The sequence below is a fragment of the Anomalospiza imberbis genome, chromosome 21, assembly GCF_031753505.1.
Source record: "Anomalospiza imberbis isolate Cuckoo-Finch-1a 21T00152 chromosome 21, ASM3175350v1, whole genome shotgun sequence".
Taxonomy (NCBI): Eukaryota; Metazoa; Chordata; class Aves; order Passeriformes; family Viduidae; genus Anomalospiza; species Anomalospiza imberbis.
The window spans coordinates 1,655,003-1,674,596 of NC_089701.1; the positions used below are offsets into that span (position 1 = coordinate 1,655,003).

Consider the following 19,594-nt stretch of genomic DNA (forward strand, 5'->3'; position numbering starts at 1 on the left):
CGTTCCCTGGGCGGGCGGTCCCGGTCCCGTTCCCATTCCCTGGGCGGGCGGTCCCGTTCCCATTCCCTGGGCGGGCGGTCCCGCCGTGCCGGTGCCGTTCCCGTTCCCTGGGCAGGCGGTCCCGTTCCCGTTCCCTGGGCGGGCGGTCCCGCCGTGCCGTTCCTGTTCCCGTTCCCTGGGCGGGCGGTCCCGTTCCCATTCCCTGGGCGGGCGGTCCCGCCGTGCCGGTGCCGTTCCCGTTCCCTGGGCGGGCGGTCCCGTTCCCGTTCCCTGGGCGGGCGGTCCCGCCGTGCCGCTGCCGTTCCCGTTCCCGTTCCCGTTGCGGGGCGGGGGCAGCGGGGCCGGGCCCGGCTCCTCCCCCGGCCGCCTCCTTCCCGCCGTGCCCCGCGCGGCGGTCCCGGAAGGCGGCGGGAGCGGTGAGGCGGCGGGGCCGGGCCGGGGCCGGGCCGGGGCGGCGGGATCGCTCCGCTCCGCTCGGGCCGATGCTCCCGGGCCCCGCAGAATCCCGGGTCGGGGCGCGGCTCCCCGGGCGGGCGAGGGGCGGCGGCGCGGCCCGGGGAGGGCGCGGGGAGCCGAGCCGGTTCGCTCGGGGCCCGCGGGGATCACCGGCCCCAAGCCCAGCTCCCGCCCCGGCCCCGGCCCCGCTGCGGGGCGGTCCCGGTAATCCCGGGCCATCTGGCGCTGTAATCGGCTGAAGCTGGGGTTAGCTCCCGCGGAACCTGCAGCGTCCGGCAGGAAAACCGGGAGCCGGGCAGTGTCCGTGCCTGGAAAACCGGGAGCCGGGCAGTGTCCGTGGCTGGAAAACCGGGAGCTGGGCAGTGTCCGTGGCTGGAAAACCGAGAACCGGGCAGTGTCCGTGGCTGGAAAACCGAGAACCGGGCAGTGTCCGTGGGCTGGAAAACCGAGAACCGGGCAGTGTCCGTGGCTGGAAAACCGGGAGCCGGGCAGTGTCCGTGCCTGGAAAACCGGGAGCCGGGCAGTGTCCGTGCCTGGAAAACCGGGAGCCGGGCAGTGTCCGTGGGCTGGAAAACCGGGAGCCGGGCAGTGTCCGTGCCTGGAAAACCGGGAGCCGGGCAGTGTCCGTGGGCTGGAAAACCGGGAGCCGGGCAGTGTCCGTGGCTGGAAAACCGAGAACCGGGCAGTGTCCGTGGGCTGGAAAACCGGGAGCCGGGCAGTGTCCGTGGGCTGGAAAACCGGGAGCCGGGCAGTGTCCGTGGCTGGAAAACCGGGAGCCGGGCAGTGTCCGTGGCTGGAAAACCGGGAGCCGGGCAGTGTCCGTGGCTGGAAAACCGAGAACCGGGCAGTGTCCGTGGGCTGGAAAACCGAGAACCGGGTAGTGTCCGTGGCTGGGAGCCGGGCTGTGTCACACACACGGCCTGGGCTGGCTGATTTGATTAAAATTTCTTCTTCCAGGTCTTGGTAGAAGCTTCTCTCTGAAAGACTGGAAAGGAATACAGGTCAGAACACTTGAATTTGCTTAATTACATTGATAGTTTTTCAGCTCAAATAAATTGTTGCTAAATAATGCAAGTATTACTCAGTAGCCGGGGGTTGGTCTGATGGAGCTGTCGAATGAGGCTCTGAGGTTTCAAACTGAGTTTTAAATTATGGCTTAAGAATTAACCCAGGTGACTGACTGCATCGAGGGCTGTTTGAGAGCGGGCTGTGTTCTCCTGCAGTTAAAAACTGCCCTGAGGAAATAAAGGACCATCGTGATGCAGGTTGGATCAGAAATGCATCCTTGCTTTTCTTACTTTATTTTTAGAGCATAATGACTACTGCAGATGATAAATTGCTTGGTGAGAAGCTGCAGTATTATTACAGCAGCAGTGAGGGTGAGGATGAAGACAGTGAGAAGGAGGATAAAGAAGGGGAGAGCAGCATTCCTGAAAGTGTGGGCGAGGTGGAGCTCAGCAGCGATGGCAGCGCTGTCAACACAGGTATCATCATATCAATGTACTTCTTTTGTAAATCCTTTGTTTATTGGAAATTTTGTATGTTCTTCTAAAACTCATTTTTTAAAATTCAGTTCCTGTGTTTATGCCTATTTGAGTCAGAGGGTGATCAATTCCTGGCTGTTGTCTAACCTTATTTTTAATAACTGTTCTTTTTTTAATGTTTGACTTCTCTTCTGAGAGAATTCAAATTCAGCATCATATCTGAAGCAGTCAGGCTTGGACAGAAAGCTGAGACAAGGCTGATTTGTACAATTTGGGTGACAATATATCATTATTTTTGTTCTGATGAAGGCCATGCTAATAATGGGGGAACTCTTGTGGGCTGGTGGTTCTATTTCAAGAGCACAGATATTAATCTTTGGGACAATTACAAGAGTAGCCTAGTTAAATAAATTGCAGCCTTCTTATTAAAAAAAAGTAGATAGAAACTCAAGGACGTGCAAATGGCAAATGACTTATCTCAATGTTTTGCATAGCTACAAAAACGTTTATGACCGGGTCACTGTTTTACCAATTTATAAGTTATTCCTTGATTGTAAATGGTAGGTAAAATTGTATTGTCTTTTTTACACGAAATGGCTCCGCACTTAATTGCAGGTCCCAAGGGAGTGATCAATGACTGGCGAAGATTTAAGCAGCTGGAGACGGAGCAGCGGCAGGAGCAGCGCAGGGAGATGGAGAGGCTCATTAAGAAGCTGTCCATGACGTGCAGGTCTCACTTGGATGACGAGGCTGAGCAGCAGAAGCAGAAAGAGCTCCAGGAAAAAATCAATGGAAAGGTAGGATGGATGCCACTTAAGCATTTAGCAGTTTTGTTTGCCTGTGATAATGAATAAGTGACTTAGCTGCAACACCAAAGAAGTCCAAAAGCTTTTTCCAGATTTCTCATCTGTTGATCAAGTAGGTCAGCTTCAGGGGATTAACATGAAGAGTTGAACAGCAAAACTATGAATGCTATGAATTCAACTCTGAGCTCCCGAAGTTGAAGACATTGGATGTAGTGAATGGTTTTAATCAGCTGGGCTGTTAACTAGCCCTGGGCTGTGATAGAGAAGTTACTAATTTGCAGCTGTATCTGTGCCTTCAGATGATGAAAGTTAGCTGTGCTGTCCTGTGTCTTGAGTGATGCAGATACCTTTAATGAAACAAGTGAACAGATACAAAATATATAAAATCCTGTTAATATCAAGTCTGCTCTACAGGCACGATGGTGCCAGAAAATGGTAACTAAAAAACGAAATGAAAAGCTGATGAGAAAGAAGCTCATCTTAGGCTCCAAATCAGCACTCCCAGCTCAGTGAAAGCACGTGGCCACCGTTAACCTGGATTAAAGTGGGAGCGTGGAACGGCCACTTGTGTTATTAGCGCAGCTTGTGGGAACTGGAATACCCAGGGCTGAAATCGCTCTTCCCACTGGACATGGTTTCTAATTAGATCAGAATGGAGTGTAATACACAGAGTGCTTGAGCCTTCATGGGTTGCACTTTGCTGTTATTAAAGATGAGTGACCCACATTAATCCTCTTGATTTATGTTCTCATTATGCAAGTGACCCACATAGTGGTGCAGATGTTTTTCAGGAATCTCTGTGTGTTTTTTAGATGACTTTACAGGAATACAACATGATCCACAATGATGAGGACGACGAGGAATTCTTGCAGCGCTACAGGAAGCAGCGGATGGAGGAGATGAGGCAGCAGTTGTACAGTGGGCAGCAATTCAAGCAGGTGTTTGAGATCACCAGTGGGGAAGCATTTCTGGACACCGTGGACAAAGAGCATAAGAGCACACTGATCATGATCCATATTTATGAAGATGATATCCCTGGCACTGAATCCCTGAATGGCTGCATGATCTGCCTGGCTGCTGAGTACCCAACAGTGAAATTCTGCAGAGTGAAGAGTTCACTCATTGGTGCCAGCACTCGCTTCACTAACAATGCCCTGCCAGCCCTGCTGGTCTACAAGGCAGGGGAGCTCATTGGCAATTTCGTGCGCATCACTGACCAGCTTGGAGAAGATTTTTTTGCTGTAGACCTGGAGGCTTTTCTGCAGGAATGTGGTTTGCTGCCAGAAAAAGACCTACTGCTCCTGACTTCTATACATAATCCATCTGCATGTTACAGTGAAGACAGTGATCTGGAAATAGACTGAGCCATTCATGCCAAGGGCCCGTAGGTGTAGTTGTGCTGTGGGATGTTCTTGTGCCAGGGATTGTTCTCTCTCCTCCATCGTGTGGGTATGTATTCCTCCCCTTCACGCACTTTGACTTTTGCTCATTAAAAATAGCAACAAAGTCCTAACATCTTCTTAAATTAATTCCATATCTACAACTAAAACAGTCTCATTTCTATGCAGTTCAAATGTGTTTTACTTAACACAAAGTTCTAACATGATTCAGTCAGTTTAGGAAATTGTTGCAATGTCTCAGCGTCCTTGCACGTTTCAATTGAGATGTGGCCACCAACTCCCTAAGACAAGAACTGAGACTGCAAATAAAATAAATTTTAACTTTCAAGACTTACTAATTTGGTGCTGAACTGCACCAGTTAAAAGTGTGAGGTCCCATGTTCCATTCCACAGTTTGCAGTCTCTTTCCTGGGAGTATCTTGTTCTAACACTTGGCCTTAAATGTTTGCTCCTTTCTCATTTACAAATAACGACAACCCCAGGCTTCATCCTGAAAATTGCTTTTCAGCCGGAGAGAGTTCTTCTTCCCTTAACCTTCCCTGAGACATAAATGCAATTACAGCTTTTAATACATTCTCGGGTTCTAAAATACCCATCCTTGGAGTTCATAGTAGTCACTTGATCAGAAGATGAGCTCTGCCTCTTCAGAGAGACTGCTGCTACAAAGAGCTCCAACGCGTGTGCTGAACAGCAGCAAGGAGAATTTTGTTGGCAAAATGCAGAATTAGGACTTGAAGAACCTCAGAATTTCATCCCATGCTAAAATTACTAAATCAGTGGTAAAGTTCTTTTCTGTCTGCCTTCAGTAGTAGTAAGTAGACTATCATTACCTAAATACATGACCCAATGTAATACCATGTTTAATGATTAAATTTAATTGTAATTTTTATGTAAAGCACTTTGGAACACCAGGAAGAATTGCAAATGTGTCTGTGGATCCTAATAGTTTCTTAATAAGAATGGATCATGGGCTAGAAAAAGAAGAATTTCTAACTGTATCTATTTGAACTGTGTTTTAAAAAGTAGTATGAGCAGAAAAATAAACAATCGGTAATTTAAAATGACTGAGTTGGCACAGATTGTAGCTCTTTTAAGGAAACTGGCAGAAATCCAGGTTTTCAAATGTGGTGAGAGATTATTTCTTTTCATCTGAGAATTGCAGGAAAAAAAAACCTATGTAAGTTATATGGAATTAAATCAGCACATGTAAGGAAAATATCAAAGTAACTGTAACTCATATCCAGGGTGAGATTCAGTGAAGTGCAGACAGGGTGCATTTTATCATCATAAAACCTGTCTTGGAGAGGGGATCAAGGCAGAACTGTCTGCTTGAGTTGCTTTGAAGTTTTATTTTTATAAAGTGGGGTTTTTTTGCCCCCTATGGCAGCAAAACTGTAACAGGATCAAACCCTGTCCTGCTGCTCTGTGTCCAATGGCCTGGAGCAAGGTGACTCCTGGTGAGGAACCTCCTGTGCTCAGGTAGGGGAGAGGTAGTTTGCAGTGCCAGTAGCAAAAAGGAGAAGAAAAAAAGGTCTGAATCCAATTAATCATTGATCTGGAAGAATATAACAAGCACAAGGGAGTGAGGGGAGAGAAGCTGTGCCCTAACCCTGCTGCTCGTTCATGCACAGGCCACACGGCTGGGAGCAGGGAGAGGAGGCTGAGCTGGGAAAAGGCTGCTGCTGCTTTTGCCCTTTCTTGAAGCTGAATTTTCAAGGAGTTCTATAAATAGGAGTTGGAAAAGCACTTGTCATGTAGGTGTGTTGCCTCTGGGAAATGTTCTGTTTTGGAAGGAGCGGCGCAGTGCAGGGAGGCAGCCGGGAACGGTGGGTGTTACAGGCCCTCGTCGTGGCATCGCCTGGGTTTGCTCACAGTTAATGGTGTTCCAATACAAACAGCAGAGCTTGGGCACGGAATGTGAGTGCACAAGGAAGCACGGATGGTTGCTTGGCAAGGGCAGGAATGAAATCCCAGGATGAGCTCAACATGGACATTTAATCATGGGTGCCTGGCAGTGCAGGACAAGATTTAGCAAAGAAAAGATTACACAGAGTTTTTCTGGCCTCCCATCTGCCTCTTCTTTGTAAAATGTTCAAAATGCGCCTTTGCTGAAAATCCAAACAAGGTTTCCTGTGCAGTCACTGGCCTGACTCCTGCTGGGAGAGTCTGGAGACTCCCTCCAAGGGGGGGATTGCTTTTCTCCTCCTGCTCAGTGAATCATCGCCTCTGAGGCCACACAACCCCAGATGCATGTTTTCATTGTTGCTGCAGGAACCCAGGCAGCCCCATCCTCCTGTCCCTGCCCATCCTCACCCCAGGAAAGCCACAGCTGAGCTCCTCAGAGGCCTGTTTAAAAACACAGAGGATGTCCTACGAGCTGTGTTTACCAAGAGCTCAGACAGAGGGTACTTCTGGCAGCACTCTCCTCTGCACTGGCCCCAGAGCACAGCAGGCAGCCCTTGCCGTGGCTGGTGATGCTGGTGGCCACACCAAACAGCACCATGTGTGGGTGCAAACACTGCCTTGGATGTGGCTGTACCTTGTGCCGGACAAACTGGCGACGGTGGGAGTGATTTCTGCAAGCTGCCGTGGCTGGAAAACCAGCACAGAAAACAGAAGAGCTCAGCAGTGCTGGGCTGGGGGAAGCTGTGGGTGCCTGGGCTCCTGGGGGAGATTTCAGTAGTGTGTTGGACGCTGTGCCTGGGGTTGGTCCTTCAAAGAAACTATTTCAGAGCTTTTCCTGCTCGCAGGAGGGAGATGCTTTGCTGTCCTGGACTGGTTGGAAGAGGTGCCAGGTTTGCCACGGTGGCTCAGCTGAGCTATCCCAGTGGAACGTTCCTCCTTGGTGGCAGCGAGCACCCAGGCCGCTCTGGGCGTGCCCAGGGGCTCTCGTGCAGTTATCAGCTGGTCCCAGAACAGCGCTGGCAGCCGCCGATAGCCGCGAGCAAGCGCAGGATGTTTGTGGTTTAACTGAAACGAGCCGAGCTTGTGCCTGTCGCCAGCTGGACGGGAAGGATGCTCGGGGCTGGAGCAGCTCCCCGCTGGAAGGCGGCCACGCGCAGAGCTGGGCGCGCTCGGCTGCTGGAGGCGTGTGCGGGGAAGGACCGTGTCCTCCTCCTGCATTGCTGCTCAGCACTTCTGCACAGCACGGTGGGACTGGGAGCACTGGGCTGTCCGTGTGCCAGCACTGGTCAGGGCCAGCCCAGGGGAGCACAGAGCAGCTGAAGCTGCCTGCTGTGCTTTCAGGGGTCGTGTTGGCCTCTCTGCCTCCCCGCATCCCGTAGGAAACTAAAATCCAGATGATATCCTGCTAATGCCATCCCATTTCTGAAGGGTTAAAGAGTGAGTGAGAAGGCTCGTGCCTTGGGAGTCTCTGCTTGGACATGTTCCCTTGCTATGACGTTCTCCTACCACATCTCTGCCAAGGCACCAGGCCTTTAAACCTCCCTAGTTTAAAATTCTGTAACACCTCCCTGGGAATCCTGCTGGGATGGAGCAGAGGCTCAGGAGTGCTTCCCTCCTCCAGGACAGCACAGGAAGGAGCTGCAGCTGCATGCTCTCTTACAGGCAGGGGCTATTTCATGTCTACAAAACACCCAGGGCAGCCAGATTTATGTGTGGATAGTTTTTATGTGAGAGAAATACACAGTGTTGGTCTAAGCAGTGTCACCATGGAATTACAGAATATCCTGAATTGGAAGGGACCCACAAACATCATCACAGTCCAACTCCTGGTCCTGTCCAGGACAACCCCAACAATCCCACCCCGTGCCTGAGAGCATTGTCCAAACACTCTGAAGTGTGGCATTTGAGCAGCGCAGGGCTGGGAGGTGGCTGGAGGGGAGTAAGGTTCAAACTGCCTCAGGACACTCAGAGACCCCCACGGAAGCTTCTAAGGCAGAAGTTGCTCCATTTATTGCTTCAGGTGCAGTCAGCAATGGCCCAGCACAGTGCTGGTGGGCACAGCCAGAAATAGAGGAGTTTTTAAAATCATTTATTACTTTAAATGTCCTTTTTTTCTGGAGCTTAACCAGGATCTGATGGAGATCAAGGCCAGTGACAGTGGCTGCCAGCTACTACATGGCTGGGCTGGGCAAGGGCTGAGCTCAGTTTCGGGAGGAGGACAGAAGCAGGCTGTGTGTGCTGTGAGGATGTGTTTGCTAAGCTGTTAGTGCAGAGAAGGGTGATGGTTTTGGGATGGAAGAGACTCCATCCCTTTGTGTGCACAGAGGCAGCATCTCGCTCGGAGCAGCCCCGGGTTGGCAGCCAGTGGCCAGGGTCCAAGCCAGCATGACACAGGAGGTCTGGGGATCTGACTTCATGCTTCTCTCTGGTCTCCTCCAGGAGAAACACTGTTTTGGTTCCTTCTCCCAGCTGTGCATGTGTGCTGGGTAGGCTGTTACAGGAGAATTGGATCAGAACAGGCTTCTACTGCAAGCTCAGCCGCTACTGGGCAGCACAAACTCTGTGTCCTCCCCATCCCTTTGCATGCTGCCACCTCCTCTGCATCCCTCGGGCAGCTCATCGCTTCACCAGGGGCAGCAGGGGAGGAGGGAGTGCTCCCTGGGCTCTGGGCTTCTGTTCTGAGCAGGAAAGAGAGTCTCTACTGGAAATAGATGTTGTATGAAGTAAAACTGGTCTCCTGGTGAGTAAGAATTAAGTCAGTGCTAACCAGTTAACTAAAATGAAATTTTTCCAGTCTTACACTTTTCACTAATTCGAAAAATGGTTTTCAGGCATAACGTGGATATGACCCTTCTGGAAGAGGGGCTGCTGGTGGCCTGGTGCTGGGAAGCAGCGGGGATGGAAGGTGACAAAGCACTGGGGAATCCAGAGTGTCCGCTGGGGAACTCCAGAACTCCAAAGCTTGCATGTTTTGTGCAAGGTATTCACTATCAAGAGAACTGGGTCTGCTGAGGACAGAGCTGGCAGCCACACTCCTGAGGCACTCGAGTTTTTCAGAGAGCTGGGAGCAGCCCCTCCTGGAGGGCTGGCATGGAGGACGCCCAGGATGGGACCATCTCCTGTCCTGTTTCTGTTTGGCATGGGGGTGGCAGGTTCCTGCATCCCCACCGTTGGCTGCAGGAAGGAACAGGATCCTCAGCAGCAGGCTGGGAGCTCAGCTCAGCCTGCACCAGGGCAAGGACAGTCCCTGCCTGGACAGGTCAGCCCTGCTAGAGCTCTGTAGATGATCCAGCAGCCCGAGGGCTGCCGTGTTCCGCAGCGTCCGGCACGTGGAACGCCACGTACGGGCACTTCTTCACGTTGAGGCACACGAGCTTCTTGAGGGATGCCGTCTTCACGATCTCAAAGCCAGTTGCTCCGCCAAATGTACTGGGTTTCCAGTACTCTGGGGAGCAGATGGGATTTCCAAAAAGCCCCTTCAGGGAAAATGGAGCTCCAATCTCCACCATGCTTTCCCCAAAAATGCCGTTGGGTTGGGGTTTCTCGAGCAGCAAGCCTGGGTAAAACTCCAGAGCATCAATGTCTCCATACAGCTCTTCCAGCTCCACTGCTTTCTCTTCCTCTCCTGCACCAAGTGAACATCAGAGTGCTTTAGCAAGAGACTCACACCTGGCAAAGGAAGAGTGGCTCCCTCACAGGCAGTGACAAGCCTGACTTCCAGGCCAGGGGCTGTCCTCTGGACCAGTTCTCCAGCCCCCAGGAGGCAGGACCCCTGCATCCCCTGCATCAGCCCACTCTGCCCCACTGTGGGGCCATGAGCAGGCAGGGCTGGGGTGGGCAGGGGCAGCTGCTCCAAGCCCAGTGGCAGAGGGGCAGCTCATGGCCTCGTACTCCCCCACGGGCACAGAGCCCCTGGCCTGCCCCAGCAAAGCCCCAGGAGCAGCGCTGCAGCCCTACCTGTCAGCTCCTGGAAGGACTTGTAGGGCTTCATGCCAAACCTTTTCCGATACTCGTTGAAGGGCTGTAGCCTCAGCTGCCGGGACTCCTGGATGACTCCAACGGCCACGTGCAAGACATTGGCATTGATGGTCTGTCCCCCACCGATCTGGAGGGGAGAGCACAAGGAGGAGCACACATCAGGCAGCACCTGCACCGGCTCCAGAGGGCCACCACACTAAAGCATCCATGTCCTGGGCTCCTGTTGTGACACCAGCACATCACTGCAGCAGCAAGAGGAGGGGGAGCCGGTGGGCAGTGCAAATACCAGCTGTAGAGCAGCTTGGTCAGGTCAGCCCTGCTCCCAGGGCAGGGCACAAGGCAGGAGAAGTCCCCAGTGGACAGTGAGCCAGTGACTTTGCTGGACGAGAGAGATTTCAGGCTCACTGGGAGAACCCAAATGCCCAAAGGGCCTCAGGCTCAGCCTCCTCCTTTGCACAAGCAAAGAGGGTCAGGAACGGAGCCGCAATCGCTTGGAAGAAAACATCCATGCGATGGCAGCAAAGAACAGTGCCAGACGCTGCTCCAGGCCCCGCTGCTCCACAGCCGGGCCGGGGAGCTCCCGGCTTCCACAGGCTCCTGGCATCACCGGAATGTTCACTGCAGAGCACCAAGGGCAAGCAGCTGGCGCTGCCCGGGCCAGCCTTGCCACAGTGCTGGTTCGGCCCTGGGCAGACTCGGTGTGACATGGGCACCACGGCATGAGTGTCCCTCCTGGGGAGGGCAGAGCAGGACCTTACCCTTCCTGCCACCTGCTTGGAAAAGGACTCCACCAGTGCCTCCACACCATAGTCCATGAGCATGGAGGTGTTGTAGAGGAACTGCTTGTAGCTGTACTCTTGTCCCTGGATGATGAAGGAGTCGGGCATCAGCCCGTGCCAGTGATAGAGCTGGTTGAACTCCACCGCGATGCGATTCCGGTACTGGAACTGTGACCCAAACAACAGCTCAGGGTCGAACTTGAGGTGCAGGTAGTACCCACTGAGGTGCTGGACGTAGTCCTCAACAACGATCTTGATGGTCTCCCCTGGGTAGGAGAAAAGAAGCAGCTGGCAGCAGCAGGAGGCACCAGCTCTAACCTGAGATGTTACCCACATCTACCGTAGCAGCCGTCCACCTCCTCCTGACCATTTTGGATGGATCAAAGCTAATTTTTTTTGCTATATGGACCAAACCAAACGATTCCCAGAAGGATGCCAGAGGAACTGCCTCAAAAGCAGTTTGGCCATTACCCTCAAAAAGAGGCTGGCCAGCGTGTGAGTCCTTGGGGGCCGCCCAGGGGGGTGGGACGGGGCGATGCCAGTTCCTCACCGATGAGGATGAGCCGCGCGGTCTGGAAGAGCTGCTCGTCGCTCCAGGTGGGGTGGTCCCGCTTGAGCAGGTCGCAGACGCGGTTGTGCTCACGCAGCCAGAGCGTGGCGTACACGCAGAGCCCCGGCAGCAGCCCGAACACCTCCTGCCCCACCGCCAGCTGCTGCTCTTCGGGCACGCCCGACGGGTACACCATGTGAACCGGAGCCTCGCTGACCATGGGCGGGTACACCTCTCCATCCACCACCTGGGGACACATCATCGGGAGGGGACAGAAACATCCCAGTAAAAGCCTGCCCAGCCATGAGCTGTCTCCCTAAGGGCACCACATCTGCTCTCCTGCAAGAGGTGAGTGGAATGGAAACACCTCCCTCATACAGCCCCAAACGCCCCTGCTGCCATCAGAGCAGATGCACCCTGAAGATTGTCCCCCAGCCAGCAGCCACACAGGGCATCAGGGCTGGGGTCTGCCAAGAGCTGCCAGAGGAATATGGGCTTCAGACAACCCTAGCTCACAGGGCTGGGACGTATTTCAATTGTGCTGGATGGTACCTGGAATTTCAGCTTCCCATCTCGGAAGAGCCGCAGCTGGTGCTGCCGCTGCAGATTGTCCCCGTACAAATGTCCCAGGTCCACCTGTGGAGAGAGCAGGGCATCAAGGCTGCTCCGAGAGGCAGCCCAGCACCCCCTCGATCCCGCTGCCCCACGCCCTCACCCCGTGCCCCAGCGCCTTGGTGAAGCCACGTCCCATCTTCCCAGATGTCTTGAAGAACTGGTGGGTGAAATGCTGGGCAAAGAAGGCAAACATCATGTTGGTGCCTCGGGGATCAGCCTCAAACTTCTGCCGCAGCAGGAACCTCTCTGCCAGGAGCTGGGGGTCAGGGAGCTGCAGCTTCCCTGCAAAGGATGGAGGTTGAAGGAAGTGCCGACCCAGCCAGGTACTGGTGCTGTCTGCAGGGCTGCTGGTGGTGTCTGCTGCAGCACCAGGCACAGATTCCTCTGCACAGACACCTCGCAGCCCTCTCACACAGGCCATGACATGCCCCAGCAGCTCAGCTCAGCCTGAGCTGTCCCAGCAGCAATCTAGATGCCATCAAGCTCCTCCTGCTTGCAGAGCCAGTCTGGGCAGGACAGTGGTAGCACGTGGCACTGCCAGTGGTGCTTTGCAGATGTGACCATGGCAGCAAAAGCTTGGCCATGACTGGGTGGGAAACACTCAGGGTGTGGGTCCCCTGGACCAGCCACATACCTTTGGTGCCCATGGGCGTGGGGCAGTTGTCCGGCACGGGCGGGAGGATGCGGGTGTAATAGCTGATGTTGGCATAGGCCTCCCAGCTGATGTAGCCGTAGTCAGAGTTGAAAGTGGGGGGGCTGGGGATGAGATTGGCACGAACTGAAAGGAGAGAGGGGGATCACCGCTGTGGGGCTTGAGGCAGCAACCCACAGGCTCTGCCCCTGGTCCCTGCCCGCCTGCTCTGTGCTGCCAGACACCCCCCTGACACCCCAAAATCCAGAAAGGCACCAGTGGAGGCATGTGGGTGTCCTGGGCTTTGCCCCGAGCCTTTTAAAGGCTGCAATTCCCTGCAGAAAAGGAGGGCTCATACTGATGCGCTAAGTGGATTCTTGGATGATGAATGAGATGACAAACCCATAGAAATGGTGAAACCAACAGCCGGATCCTTGTAAGCGTGTCGCTACGGCTCCAAGAGCTGGAACCTAAATATTTATGCAAAGTGATGAATATGGGGACATGAGTAACAAGGGCCATATTTCCAAGGGCTGCTTTCTGTGCAGCTGTGAAACAGCTCCGTGTCCTGGGGAGAGCAGCATGCCAAGAACTGCTCGTGTTTTCCACCCAGCTGGCACCTCAGCACAGTGCTGGGGACCCCCTACACCCACTGCACCCTGGCTGGGCAGCTCCCCCAGGCACAGTAACGGGTGGTGGGAGGACAGGGTGACAGCCTTCTGGGTCTTCTGGTGAGGTGACTCAAGCCCGATGCCCACCCTGCTCAGAGGAGCTGCTCAGCATCGCTGCAGCCCTGCTATCCCCACACATCTGTCCATGCCAGGGGGTCCTCAAGTCCTGCTGAACCCCAAGACCCTCTCCAACCCCTCACCTGTCAGCACGAGCCTCATGAGCGTGCCCCTGATGAAGGTGCTGTTGATAATGTCCCAAAACCACTTGAAGTGGGTCAGGATGAAGTGGTAGAAGGCAGGACTGGGCTTCAGCAGGTTGTGGAGACGTGTCCAGAGCTCGGCTGGGGAAAACAGACCGGTCACTCTCCCTGCTGAGGAGCCAGCCCACCCACAGCTGCTGTCAGTGGGTGCAGTGGGCACAGTGCTGCCCTGGCACCCACGGGGGCCAGGTCCCGGGACAGGGACTCACGGGAGGTGCAGTTGACCCCGTAGTACCCGGTCCGTGTGCAGTCGCACTCGTATCCTCTCAGGCCGACCCTCACACACACCCCTTGGTTCTGGCAGGGGAAATAGCAACAGGGATTCACTGCAGGGAGAGAGAGAGAGAGAGAGAGAGAGAGAGAGACATCACCGTCCAGCCAGCACATCGCTGCACCCGCTGGCTCCCTGCCCCTCCAGAGGACACTGCGCCTCGGACGCAGCCCAGCCGGGCCCAGCTCAGGGCAGGAGGTGCAGAGCTGCAGGAGCCAAGCGCTGCCCTGTTGCGGTGGTCTCCCCCATGCCTGGGGGCCCAGCTTCGTGCCTGGGGGGCTGCTGTGCCCCCGGAGCCCCAGCACGGGACAAAGCCGTGCAAACAGCCGCTGCCGTAATAACAACAGCCATTGTCAGGGCCGTTTGCTTTGGCAGGGGCCCCTCGGCCCCCGCCGCCCCAGCGGATGGAAAGGGCCTCCCTGGGCTCGCTCCCGGCTCCCGCCCGGCCCCTTCCTCCGCCACCTTCATGCCCAGCCTGCAGGGACGAGATAAGGGCCCCTTCCAGCCCTTCCCAGGGCGGTGGGAACACGTGGGACAGGGAGACCCCCTGGCACAGAGCGGCTCCCACGCTGAGGCAGCTCCATCCACACCAAGCCTCTCCGGGCTGTCCTGGAGCAGGAAGAAACTTGTAACTCCACCATCCGCAGCCTCTCCAAGAGCAGCGAGCCTCAGGAGATAGAGAAACACAGTCCAGGGTGGCCAGAGATTCCTCTTCCTTCCATCAGCCAAAGGAGTGCTCTGGAAATTGGGATGTTCTCTGTCACAGCTGCCTCCTGCAATCCTCACCAGTGGCATTCTCAACTCGCCAAGCCAGGTCTGGACAGAGCCTTTGTGCCAGGAGGGAAGCGCCTAAAGCCCAGGCCTCCTGGAGCACACCTGGCTTTGTCAGAGCACACTGGAGGCCACCAGCCCCACCAGGACACACAGCACTCATGGACAAGGTGCCACCAACCCAACACAGTGCCCAGCTCTGGAGCTGCTGGCTGCGGGAATGGGGGACGGGCAGCGCACCCCGAGTGCTGAAGAGACCGACAGCCACTGCCAGTGTGCCCAGTGCCACAGCTGATGGAGGAAGGTCTCCTGAGCCCATCAGCCGCTCCGTGTGGCTCGTGAGCTCACCAGATCCCTGCCAGACCTGCTTCAGGTTCTTCTGGAATTTGGGAACAGGTTCCATTGCTGGGATGGTGGGATGGGAATGCGGAACAGAAACCACATTTTTTCCATAGGAAATAACAGCTAAAAATTAGCATCTCTGGAAAATAAAGGTAATTTTGTGAAGTTGCTCAGTCTCCCAACAGGCACATACTCGGGGCAGGGCAGGGAGCCTGAGGCTTGGCCGGCAGCTCTGCCGAGCTGTGCTCAGCCCTGTGGTCCCAAATCCCTCACGGCACAGGGCCCGACTTGCAAAGACGTGTTCAGCTCCCAGCACTTCCATCAGGCTCCCTTTCATCTTGGATCTTTTCATGTTTCCAGACGGGAGGCAGCAGGCAGGATCTTATTTATCTCAGACAAATTAAGGTCAGACCACCCGTTCGGATTTTTGCAAGATGGGAATTTTCGGAAAGGAGGAGGTGTCGCAGCACAGCTGGAGCATCCTCTGGGCTATTCCCACGCCGGTAGCTCCACACGTGGCTCTGCTGCAGACTCGGTAAAAGCCCCGAAGAGCAGCCCCGTGCCGTGGCCGGTGCAGCTCGGGGGAAGCCGGGCCCTTGTGGGGCCGCAGCCACAGGGCTGGGAGGATGTTCCGGCACAGCCGGTCGTGTCCTGCCCTGTCTCCTCGGCTGATATGGGGAGTCAGGAGAAGCTCGCTCCGCCAGGGCCCTCCCCGGTGCAGGGCTCAATGGCACGTCGTGCCGAGCCCTTCTCCGAGGCGGGTTTGGCAGCGTGCCGGGCCTGGCCGGGCCGCCTCCTCCCACGGTTCACCGTAGTGTCAGTGCCGCCGGGTCCCGGAGGTAGGGTGGGAGCAGCATGTTCCAGCCAAAAGGGTGGGAAGGGGCTGGAGCGTGTCCTGGCCCGCGACACCAACCCCATCACATCCTGACGGAGCCTCCCTCTGCAGCAGCTCCGTGCCTCTCCACACCCCGGCCAGGAATCCTGCGCTGGCCTTGCCAGGACGGCTCCAGGTATGGGGAAAGGCGCTGCCAGCGCTGGGGGAGCGCAGCCCCTCCGTGCCGGCAGGGCTGGTGCACACGCTCCATCACCGCTGAAAAATGCCAGATTTCGGGGACAACATCCGCTCCACAAACCGCAGCCAAAGCAACCTGGGGTGAATCATGGCCGGGATGGAGCCGGGCTTCCTCGATGGGACATGGCCCCGCTGCCGCAGGCTTTGAAGACGATGGAACGCTTACACACTTGTTTTTCTGATCCAGGAAGGTTTCCCGGGCCCACAAACTATTCACAGCACACACACCACAGCCAGATTGTCATCTGCAACCACTTCTGGCAGCACCATGAGCAGGAGCAGCGTGCCAGGGCCACAGCTGTGTTCCACGTGGGCTCAGTGATCCTCCCCCTGCACCTGAGCCAGGCTGCCTGCCCGGGATGGGCTGGAGGGGTGACAGCCCCAGGGCTCTCGTGTGGTAGCTGGCTTCACTCTGCAGCCCGGGCTGGCTCTCTGTGAGCCCCACTGCGGAGGGGATGTGCTGGGAGGAGGTGCAGACCACGGGTAATGGAAACAGACATGAATGCAAAGCAGCTCTGCCAGAGGTGCCCACCTGCCTCCACACAGTGGGGCCTGTGCCCGACCTGCCCCGTGGCTGGGGCTCGGGCACACGGTGATTTTGGGGTGCTGCTACTGCTCCTGTCTGGCAGCATGAGTTGTGCAATGGCTGCTGAGAGAACAGTTAGGTTTACTTTGCAAGAATGCTTGAACCAAACTACACCCCGATGGCAAGTTAGCAGCCAAGGGCAATATCTGCAGGGAAAACCGAGAAACACCTTGGGATCAGCCTGGCTGTGCTCACAGCCAGAGGAAAAGTCTACAGAGAACAAACACCATGGCTCAGAGCCAGGGTGCAGCCCATGAGGAGTCAAGTAGAGTGCTCCGAGCAGCAAACATCCAGTGAGCAGATCCCAGCCTCAGCCCAACATCCTGTTATTTGGTCTTTGAGAGCAGATCCGAGGGCTAGATTAGGGCTGTGGTCCTCCTGGTGCAAAGCTGGGGAGGAGCAGAGCCCTGATGCTCTGCTGACAGCACCTCGGGGCACAGCACAGTTCCCCTAATTTCTCAATCAGATATCTCCCTCCCTAATTAAGGCTTGGAAAAAAGCTGTCTTTTCATGTATATCAGGTATCCCAGGTATTTTTTTTCCCCCACACAATGAAATTTGCTTTGATCATGCTGTGCAGCAATCAGCTCCAGGGCTGCACCACTCCAGCACTGCATCTGTCCCAGCTGCTTCAGGCACGTGGGTCCTCAGCATGTCCCCAGGCCCTGTCCTGTGAGCAGCAGGATGCACAGATGCTGGCCCCAGCTGTCCTCAGCTCCCAGAGGAACTTCTTAGGAAGATAAGACCGATGTAAAGAGATGGCCAAGCCAGAGAAGGAGCAGTGCAGAGGCTGTCCCTTGCCTGTCCCCACCACCTGCGGTCCAGCCCAGCCAGTGACAGCCAGGTCCATCCCCTGGGGGCTCTCCTTTCAGCAGATGTGGCTGATATGCCCTGCAGTGGGGTGCCTGCCACCTCCCCAGCCACACTGGTGTCACCCAGCCCCACTGTTTCTAGTGAGTGGACCTGTCACATCCTGCCAGGTCACACCCCAGCTCCTGGAGTCCCCTGCAGAGCTGACATGGCTGCCCTCTGCATGGCCATGGGATCCATGCAGCCATGGGTCATGTTCCCTTTCTGGAATGTTCACAGCTGAAACAGGAAAGTCTGCACCTTGAGGTCACTGCTTATGCAGAGGACGGAGAAGTCCTCCAGCACGGAGAAGTCCCGTCTCTCCTGGCAGGATGGAGTGGGAAGGGGGACAGGCAGTGGGAAGGGCAACACCCCCTGCTCTGCACCAGCTCTGCTCAGCCCAAACCCACTCGCTTTGGGTCACTCCTGCCATGGTCCTGCTCCCCCTGGGATGGGGGTTCCTGCTGCACTCCACATGTTCAGCCTGCACTGTAGGGGCTGGGGACAGAGCTGATGGGGTTTGAGAAAGGGTTTTATTTAACCACATGCTCCATGGGTGCCTGCCATAATTAGCAATATTTCTTGACATCTCCTGGTGTGCCTGCGGTTGGGCAGCATGCGGTGAACTCCTCCAGCACATGGGCATGGGAACGCAACGATGGCTGAGGCCACCAGAGCCATCCCTGCTGCTCCCAGCCCTCCCTCCTCACTCCCGGCCGCAGTGTCACCGGGCGTGTGTTTGGGGACAGCGGCAGGGGCCCTGGCTGCCGGCACGCAGGGACATTGTCCCCCTCTCCCTCCAGAAGCCCCGTCGCGTACGGGAGGCTGCCGAAGCAGCCGGGCGCTGCCCCTCAGCCCGGTGGTGGGGCCGGCCCGGGGTGGCCGCGGTCTTGGCGGGGGTCCAGCCCTGTCGTGCGTCCCCGGCCGCCTCGGGCCAGCGATGTCTCTCCCCCGGGCCCTGCGTGTGGTCCCTGCGCGGTCGCTGCGGGAGGCGGAGGGGAAGTTTGTTCTACCCGGGCGCTTTTGCTCCCAGCCGGGCGTGACGGGCCGAAACCTGCGGGCACCCTGACCCGGGCGGTGGTCCTGGGGCTCCTGCCAGCCGCCACTGCCCACCCTGCCTGCCCTCCGCCACGGACACGGAGGGCACCGGCGGGCGAGGACGAGCCGGGAGTGACGAGTGCGATCCCGCCCGGGACCCGCCGGACCGCGGCCCGGTCCCGCAGCGCCCGCCCCGCAGCGCTCCCCGTCCCCGGGACTCCCGGTACTCGACCCTGCGGCCCCCGGCGCCGAACGTCCCTTGTTCGGGATGTCGCCGCTCCACCGGTACCGACTCCCCCGCGTCTCCCTCCCTCCCTCCCGGTGCGGTCCCGCCCCGCGTACCGGAGCCGGTGCCGGCGGCGCTCCCGGCGGCGCAGAACAGCACGGCGTGGGCGAGCAGCAGCCGAAGCCCCGCGGCCGGCGGGGTCCTGGCCCGGCACCCACCGCCCATGGCGAGAGGCAGCTCCGCCGCGTCCCGCCGTCGCAGCCGGCGCGGCCCCGCCGCCCCCGCCCCCGCCGCGCTGCCTCCCGCCCCCGACGGGACGGGACGGGGCCGCCTCCGACAGCCCGGCCCGCCGGGGGACTGCCCCAGCTGCGCTCCCCTCCCCTGGTCCGCTTGGCCACCCCTGAATCCCCAGCCGTGCCCCGGTCCGTGTCTGTCCCGGGAACCCCAAGTTGCCTCGCTTCCCTCCCATTTCCCACCTACCCGAACATCTCCATGCCCAGCTTCTGGTCCCCACATCCTGCCGCATCCCCACACCCACGCCCTTGTTCCCACGTCCCCCTACATCCCAATTCCACACCCCGATCCCAGGTGCCCCAGGACTCCATGCCCACTCCCGGTCTCCTGGGCCTGGCTCAACTCCTCCGACTGGCTGCAAGAGCCTGCCCTGGCAGTGCTGCCCGGCTGTGCCCGGAGCCCGGCTGCCCACAGCCGCCAGCGGCCAGAAAAGCTGAGTTTATCGGTGAAACCATCGCTGGGTGTTTCCTGCGGATGCTTTGTTCCCAGAACCAGCCGCTGGCAGCAGGACAGGATCCAGCCAGCCCGGCCCGGGCGGGCACCAGCCACCCCACAGGAATTGTGTGGGGCTGGGAGAGGCTCTGCATGGCTCTGGGGTAGGCGAGAGCCT

General features: G+C 56.9%; 2 protein-coding genes across 6 annotated transcripts; one reads left to right on the top strand and one right to left on the bottom strand.

The window, feature by feature from the left end:
- The first annotated feature begins 308 nt into the window (after nucleotides 1–308).
- On the top strand, nucleotides 309–5,210 carry PDCL (phosducin like). Of its 3 annotated transcripts, none has more exons than XM_068210988.1 (5): nucleotides 309–416; nucleotides 1,414–1,457; nucleotides 1,766–1,940; nucleotides 2,556–2,737; nucleotides 3,559–5,210. In XM_068210988.1, the coding sequence occupies exons 3-5, from the start codon at nucleotides 1,772–1,774 to the stop codon at nucleotides 4,108–4,110; spliced, it is 903 nt and encodes a 300-aa protein (XP_068067089.1). In that variant the 5' UTR covers nucleotides 309–416; nucleotides 1,414–1,457; nucleotides 1,766–1,771; the 3' UTR covers nucleotides 4,111–5,210. The 3 variants fall into 3 exon arrangements, with proteins under 3 accessions (XP_068067089.1, XP_068067091.1, XP_068067090.1); XM_068210990.1 differs by lacking the exon at nucleotides 309–416 and adding an exon at nucleotides 450–509; XM_068210989.1 differs by lacking the exon at nucleotides 309–416 and adding an exon at nucleotides 604–702.
- PTGS1 (prostaglandin-endoperoxide synthase 1) lies at nucleotides 3,995–19,220 on the bottom strand. 3 transcript variants are annotated; one of them, XM_068210975.1, is made up of 10 exons: nucleotides 19,171–19,220; nucleotides 13,745–13,861; nucleotides 13,476–13,616; nucleotides 12,608–12,751; nucleotides 12,074–12,255; nucleotides 11,911–11,994; nucleotides 11,359–11,605; nucleotides 10,788–11,074; nucleotides 10,009–10,156; nucleotides 3,995–9,676 (listed from the first exon to the last, which is right to left on the bottom strand). In XM_068210975.1, the coding sequence occupies exons 1-10, from the start codon at nucleotides 19,214–19,216 to the stop codon at nucleotides 9,321–9,323; spliced, it is 1,752 nt and encodes a 583-aa protein (XP_068067076.1). In that variant the 5' UTR covers nucleotides 19,217–19,220; the 3' UTR covers nucleotides 3,995–9,320. The 3 variants fall into 3 exon arrangements, with proteins under 3 accessions (XP_068067076.1, XP_068067075.1, XP_068067074.1); XM_068210974.1 differs by lacking the exon at nucleotides 19,171–19,220 and adding an exon at nucleotides 18,807–19,006 and having other exon boundaries at nucleotides 10,800–11,074; XM_068210973.1 differs by lacking the exon at nucleotides 19,171–19,220 and adding an exon at nucleotides 18,807–18,998.
- Nucleotides 19,221–19,594: the final 374 nt, after the last annotated feature.

What these genes read in the sequence shown, in the direction of transcription:
- PDCL (XM_068210988.1), top strand. Translation starts at nt 1,772, where the DNA reads ATGACTACTGCAGATGATAAATTGCTTGGTGAGAAGCTGCAGTATTAT. An exon ending in TGGCAGCGCTGTCAACACAG is followed by an intron (nt 1,941 to 2,555) that starts GTATCATCATAT and finishes ACTTAATTGCAG; the next exon opens with GTCCCAAGGGAGTGATCAAT. An exon ending in AGGAAAAAATCAATGGAAAG is followed by an intron (nt 2,738 to 3,558) that starts GTAGGATGGATG and finishes TGTGTTTTTTAG; the next exon opens with ATGACTTTACAGGAATACAA.
- PTGS1 (XM_068210973.1), bottom strand. Translation starts at nt 18,915, where the DNA reads ATGGGCGGTGGGTGCCGGGCCAGGACCCCGCCGGCCGCGGGGCTTCGG. An exon ending in CGGGGTCAACTGCACCTCCC is followed by an intron (nt 13,617 to 13,744) that starts GTGAGTCCCTGT and finishes TGTTTTCCCCAG; the next exon opens with CCGAGCTCTGGACACGTCTC. An exon ending in GTCCTTCCAGGAGCTGACAG is followed by an intron (nt 9,677 to 10,008) that starts GTAGGGCTGCAG and finishes CACTTGGTGCAG; the next exon opens with GAGAGGAAGAGAAAGCAGTG.